The sequence below is a fragment of the Artemia franciscana genome, chromosome 6 (assembly GCF_032884065.1).
Source record: "Artemia franciscana chromosome 6, ASM3288406v1, whole genome shotgun sequence".
NCBI lineage: Eukaryota > Metazoa > Arthropoda > Branchiopoda > Anostraca > Artemiidae > Artemia > Artemia franciscana.
Window position 1 is genome coordinate 8,279,489 of NC_088868.1, and position 6,999 is coordinate 8,286,487.

Genomic DNA, 6,999 nt, shown 5'->3' on the forward strand with positions numbered 1-6,999 from the left:
TTAGGTATTAAGCTTGAGGTTTCTTTTTCATCTTCTGCTGTATAAGCAAAATTAAACAGTACGTGCCTGCCTTACCGCAGACCCTAGTATGTAATTACCTGAAAATATTTTAAATTAAACTATTTCTACAGGCATATGTAACACCTCTGGAGTAATACAGACAATACAATAAAGCAATTCCTTTTAAATATTCTCTCTTCAGTTTGAAAACGAAAATACTTGTTTGTATGAAGCTTAATTAAAAGGAGAAAAAAATTAAATCTAAAATCTAAGTTAGGGCTCTAAATAGGGCTTCCTAAGTAAAGAGTGATGTACACACAATTTATTTGTTTTTTCACCAAGGCACTCGTATAGAAGCTGTCATAGAAACTTCGGAAAGAGCTCATTCGATTGTAAATTGAAAGTTGTAGGGCCCTTTTTAAGAGTCAAAAGGGATTGCAGGACAACTAACCACCCTCTCAGGCGCGTCATTATCCAAGCACATTATATCACACTTTTGTGATATCTATTTTGTTCAGAAAAATTAAAAGTTCCAGTAATTATGTCTTTGTAGATGTCGAACCCCCCACGTCCCACAGGGCAAGGGCTACAAGTTAAGCTAGTTGCTCATTGTTATCATGAAAGGTTTACATGGACAGGGTGGTCAAAGGAAACTTCGAGGGGGCTAATTCAACTGGATTTTGGAAGTTCCAGTGCTTTTTTAAGAGCCCAAAGTGATGTCCTCTTTTCAGCAATGTATCCGATCAAACTTTTGAGATAGCTCTTTTATTACAAATAGTTTATTAAAACCTCCCCGAGTCTGGGGGCAAGAGTTGTAAATTATCCCCCAGATGACATAAAGTTCTTATGAAAGGGGTGGTCGTATCAACAAATAAGGGGGCTCAATCGATTTGAAATCGAAATTTATAGTAGCCTTTTTAAGAGTTAAAAGCGATCAGAGGGGAACCAGCCTATCCTCCATGACCTCTTTTTCCAAATTATGTCCAATCAAAATCTTGACATAGACATTTTATTATAAATTTTCCAAACGTGAAATAACTATACCTCATGGGCTAACAAAACACCCCAGAGCCCCCAGGGGCAATGGCTGTAAGTTTTGCGATTTGCCCAATCTTAACATTCAAGTTTTTATTGAAGGAGTACTTGCATAAGCCTCGGAGGAGGCTAATTCAATTTTAAATTAAAAGTTCTAATTCTCTTTTTAAGTCAAAAAAAGTTCTAGTTCCCTTTTTAAGTCAAAAAAGACCAGAGGGCGACCAGAACTCAGGGTACTAATGGATAGTCATAATTAATTAGGCCCCTTGGCATTGTGTGCCCCTAGGCCCGAGGCTAATGGGCTTATTGGTAAATCCAGGCCTACCAAGTACCAATACAATAAGAGTAATACATTCCTCTCTGTCCCAATAAGAAAAGCCTACACGTAAACAATAGAGAATATATATAATCTACAACCCTTGCTTCCGGGGCCTTTCTATCCCTAGAAACATAATTGTTGGACCTTTGATGTATTTTGAATAAAATAGTTATCTTAAAATTTTTATCAGCGCTGAGGCGAGGAAAGGGCATCTAAAATGGCGAGGGGGGGGGTGAATGAATGTCATCTAGTCACTTTTAACTTTTACAAGGGATACATGAACTTTCAATGTTCAATCGAATGAGCTTCTTCCAAAACTTCCATGACAACTCCCATATGAAGTGGTATTTAAAAAAAAATAAAAGGTAGAGCTCACTTCCTTATCTAAATAGGCACTGCTTGTGCTCTATATGGTATTAAAATAAAAGTGTCTATCCTAAAAGTTAGTTAACTGATGTCAAAACAAACCATATATTTGGATGAAAATTTTCTAAAATGTGTCACACTCAAAGAGTCCTTTGCCTGATTGAGTTCTTAAGTATCGAGACAATGTGGAGTTTTTCGGCAATCTTTTCTTGCGATTATCACATGGATGAAGTTCCTCCCCAGTATGGAATCGTTAGTGCTCAGATAAATCAAAACGAGTAGGAATGTTTCTTACAAATGCCACATTCAAAAGGTTTTCCCTTGGCATGGCTTCCTTTTGTGTATAGACAACTGACTAGTTGTACGGAAACTCATCTTGCATACATTGCATATGTAAGGCTTCTCGCCAGTATGAATTCTTTGGTGGATAGTAAGATAATCTTTTCTGCTGAATTGGTGTTTACAAACATCGCATTCAAAAGGCTTTTCCCCAGAATGACTACTTTGATGTACAGATAATGCAGACATTTGGCGGAAACTTTTCTTGCAAACATCACACACGTAAGGTTTTTCCCCATTATGAATTCTTTGATGAACCTCCAAACCGGCCTTTCGGGTAAAAGTTTTATTACAAGCATCACACTTATAAGATATTTCCTTGGTACGAACCAGCCTCTTCACCGTATGAACCAACTTTTTCTTAGTATGAACCCTCATATGTATTGATAAACGACCATTTGGGTAATATTTGCTACACACTGGGCACTTATATAACAGCTTTTTGCTTGGCAATATTTTGGTTGTAACACTTTCAACATCTCTTGGCTCTGGCTCGGGGTCCTCCTGGTTTGAAATTTTGAACTCATCAAAAACTGTGGTGTTATCTGCTGCCTCATATTTGTAGTCTGACTCTGTACATTGTTTTAAGCATATATTTGAAAAACTTTGCATGGACGAAATATTATTTGTTTGTTTGAATGGACTAGTCAGGAGCGATGATGCATTAGTGATACCTAGAATAGATATTCAGAACATTATACAGATTATGCAGATTACTGTAAAAATTATAATAAAAATCATTGGTTTTGGCTATTTGCATATGAAATATGCTTGCATTTTATAAATTTCCCGCTTTGAATAACAAAATTTACTAAGGAATCTATTCAAATATGTGTTCTTCTCGGCCAAACTGAAAACATTCATGAACGACATGAGGACAACAAAATCCAAGAACACTGGTTGCAATATAATCGGCAAATGCAACAGGGTTATGATAATGGATATTTATTGGCTTCCGCTACTTTTTATAAACATACTCAAATTTTCAAAGTACACATTTAGAACAACATGACAGGAGTACACTGCCATTTACTGTTCAATTGCTTCTCATTTTATATTAATTACCAAATTTAGGTGATAAAAGTAGATGCTTCAATAATACAGAGCAAAATTTTAGCAAAACACATGCAAGTCATTGGAATATCCTTGATGGGAATTGCATACAAAAACTGTTCCACAACTCTGAGCCAACTCGTATTTGAGCAAAGGAATTATCTTTGGAGACAGTCTAGGAGAAATGACCGAAAGGATTTGATCTTATTTATCCATTAAAAAAGAATTTACGGTTGAAAAAAAGTCCTTACAGTCATTTGATACTAAAATATAAACTAATGCGAGATAATTACATCTAAAAATGTAACAATACGTCACATGAATATAATTAATGATATGAGCATGCATATGTACTTTCTAAGTCTGTGAACAAATCATTTTGGCTCAATTAATCTAAGAATATGATTGAAATATGTGAGTTTTTTTTTCCAAAAAAAAAACGATTCAACATGCTTTTATTTTAGGTCTATAATTGATCAAAATCATAATACTATAAATTACATTGATACTGATCTCTAAAAATTATACAAACTTTAAGAAATTCTAAGTACACATAAACTGGAAAACATGACTTTTACTTCTGAAAAATGATTCCAAGAAAAACAAATGAACTTAAGAAAAATAATACCATTAATACTTTAAAGCTATTTCAAAATTTCTGGCCCCCTGTGATAAAAGGCGTATTTCCCTAACTTATAAGACATAGTATTCAACCATTATTAACAGAAGTTACTTAGTTTAGTGTATGAAGATATACCTGAATCATTCCAAGCCATAGACGCCATTTCATAAGAGCCAGACTTAGCGCTTTCTTCAGGTTCTGGAAGGAATAGTCTGGCCTTTGGGTTATCAGTTTGATAAGGTTCGTAGTCAAAATCAGTTTCTCCAGTGATCTCATCTTCAACTTCCAGTTCTAAAAAAAAAAAAAAGATATATATCTTATCTCTTTAAATGAGCAATAATTGTGTACTTATTTATTTATTTTTTCTATTAAACGGCTCGATATTTTTTTGGGGAAATTTAGTTTCCTGGGGTTTTCTGTCCTAAAAAAAAAACGATTTATACAAGTCACGAGTTTGAGAAAATTCATTAAGATCCTTAATTTTAGTAGAAAGAAAAACAAGAGGGATTTCATATTTTAGAGCATATTTTAAGAACATACCTACATACATAATTGACACTGAAAATCATATGATTGACACCACACTTATGACCACATGTCAGAAGAATAAATTACATCATTTCCACCCCCCTGCCCCCGAAAGTGAACAATATGCCGCTGTTAGAAGACAGCAACAGCAAAAATCAGAACGAGTCAAAAATGAAAGAGAAGAAGAAAGAAATATTGCATCAGAAGAACAATGCCATCACAATCTTCAACGTCAACAAAATATGGCACAAAACCCAGTACAAACCTAAATAGATGCCGTAACCTACACAACTGTTGATTATAAGTTATTTGAACCCTTCAACGTTGTATGAATTCTCTGTGGAGCCTTCCATTTTCCTGAGATAAGAGTAACAAATATAGGTTATTCATGTGTTAACAACATTTTCAATATTTCATTATTTCCAATAAATGGTAGAAATCAGTCCTTTGTGGAGGGATTATTGCTCTCATTTTTGAAAACCTGCACTAGAGCTTTTTATTCCAGTTCAAATGAGCCTTCTCATGAAAATCTTCAAAGACTAATTCTTAAATTCAGTCTTAACCTGATTTATGAACACAAAATCCGAAGTGGAAATGGTTTAATATACAGCAAAAAGCGTTATAGAGGCTTATAATGAATGCGAAGAAAGTCATCTTTGACAATTCATACTTGAAATTACCAGGAAACTCATGAAAAATTAACTGAAACCCAAAAAGAACAGGAACTGAAGCAACAATCAAGCCAAACATTAATTGAAAACAAATTAGCTATATTGATTTTCAGTGTATTTTATCCACCAAATTACAATTTAGTTTACTTTTATACTATTTCTCTATGAATATTGGATGTAGCGCATCTTTCAACAGAGACTTGCGGGCGTTTTTTATAAATCCAATAGCTTGGTACCCTGTCTCAATCAATAGATCAATCAATCAATAGAATAAATCAAGATTGGTTTATTTTGGGGGTTTTGTAAACAACTTGATGGTTTTAGTAGTCTCCAGCTTAGGAATAACACAGTCTATACAGTATCACTGACTAAGAAGAGCAACGTTTCTTCCCTGGGTCATCATAACTTTTTGTTCCCTGGAATCTATACAAATACTGTATTGTTGTGTTAAAGACTGAGTAGGTGAGAGGGCTAAACTTAGTTAACTGAGATCAATACTCTTAAATAATTCCTTATTTCAACATTGAGTCCAAAAACAATCTAAGCAATGAATGGTAAAAGATAGAGCTGAAGATATACTTAGTTGTGCCTCCCTTAAAACTTAGTTAGCAAAACAGCAAAAAGGCTATATCTTATTTTAAGATGGAAAACCCTATGAAACTGAAATGTAGAAAGTTTAAAGTGTGGACACTTCCCCTTTGACAAACTCTGTCCTCTCACCTATTTTAACCAATATTTGAGCACAAAATCAAGTATACTTTACCGTGCTGGAACCAAAATTCAACAAATTTCCAATTTCCATAGTTCATACACCAAAATGCACAGATGAACTCACCAACACCAGCTCTTCCATTACAGATATGATTGTGGTGTTTGAGACTTTTAAGAAGATGGCATGTTTTTAGTGCTTGTGGTTATTTACGTGTTATATTCATTTCTATTTAACTTCAGAATTCAACTTAACTTGTGCCTCAATGTACCCAAAATGGGCACATAACCTCTCCGACGCCACCTCACCCATCATAGATATAGCTTCGATGTTTGAGACTTTTAGGAAGTGGGAACATTGCAATAATCTGTGGTTATTTGTGGTAAATCATTTCAGATCAATTTAACTTAATTTTGTTATAAATTTGATCTTATTTATTTTAGTTTCAGCTAGTTTTAGGTTTTAATACTGTCTGAAGAAATTTGAACTTATCCTCATACTTTATTTGGGCTTACTTAGGATTAAATATTAATCAATTTTTCAAACTTCGTTTTCATTGGAGTCCAATAAATTCCATGACAATTAAATTTGTTGAATAAAAAACTGACTTAGTTATGATGCCGAATTTAAATATTGGCTTATTGGAATTGACACTAAATTCCATCAGCACAAGGTAAAAGTGACTAGATAACTGATAAACAGAGTTAATTGAACAAAACTGGCAAACTTACCAAGCTTAATAGCAACAAACTCAAAAGGGTTGATCTGTTCTGTCATTTCATCAATTCCAAGAAGTCTTCACGTCTTTTTTCTTGTCAAAATAATGCAATTAATGGCTTGCAGTCTTCTAAGATTGAACCAAAGACCTAATGCCATAAAATAAAAAGAAACTAGAAAATTAAAAAAAGTACTGGTTACATAGGTACATTTTGACCAATTCACTGATGATTGTTATTGTTTTGTTTGTAGGTTGCTTATTGTGTCTACAAAAATGAATAGTGTTTACTTACAACCAGATAAAGATAAGATGGAATGGTTGCAGTTGTCAGAGTACAGTTTCACAGGTGCTTTACAGTAATATCTACTCCTGTTAGCAACAATTTTTGAATATCCCATCTAGATCTTAAATTTAGTGGTGGAAACTATACACAAGCAAAAACAACTGCAAGTTACTTACATTAAAAATACAGTTAATATTAAATAAATACAGTAAATATTAATAATTCTGAAGCCATCTGTCTCCGTTCATCCAACCGTTCCTTCATTGTCCCCAAGTGTGTCTCTAGTTCCGCCCAGCGATCCCCCATTTATAAATATATACTTCAATGGAATATAATACCCTCCAGTGTCAAGCTAT

The 6,999-nt window shown here is 33.9% G+C and overlaps 1 protein-coding gene across 1 annotated transcript; it reads right to left on the reverse strand.

The window, feature by feature from the left end:
* Nucleotides 1–1,811: 1,811 nt before the first annotated feature.
* On the reverse strand, nt 1,812–6,508 carry LOC136027997 (zinc finger protein 32-like). The gene is made up of 3 exons (XM_065705524.1): nt 6,374–6,508; nt 3,870–4,025; nt 1,812–2,733 (listed from the first exon to the last, which is right to left on the reverse strand). Exons 1-3 carry the CDS (start codon nt 6,417–6,419, stop codon nt 2,027–2,029), a joined length of 909 nt encoding a protein of 302 aa, XP_065561596.1. The 5' UTR covers nt 6,420–6,508; the 3' UTR covers nt 1,812–2,026.
* Nucleotides 6,509–6,999: the final 491 nt, after the last annotated feature.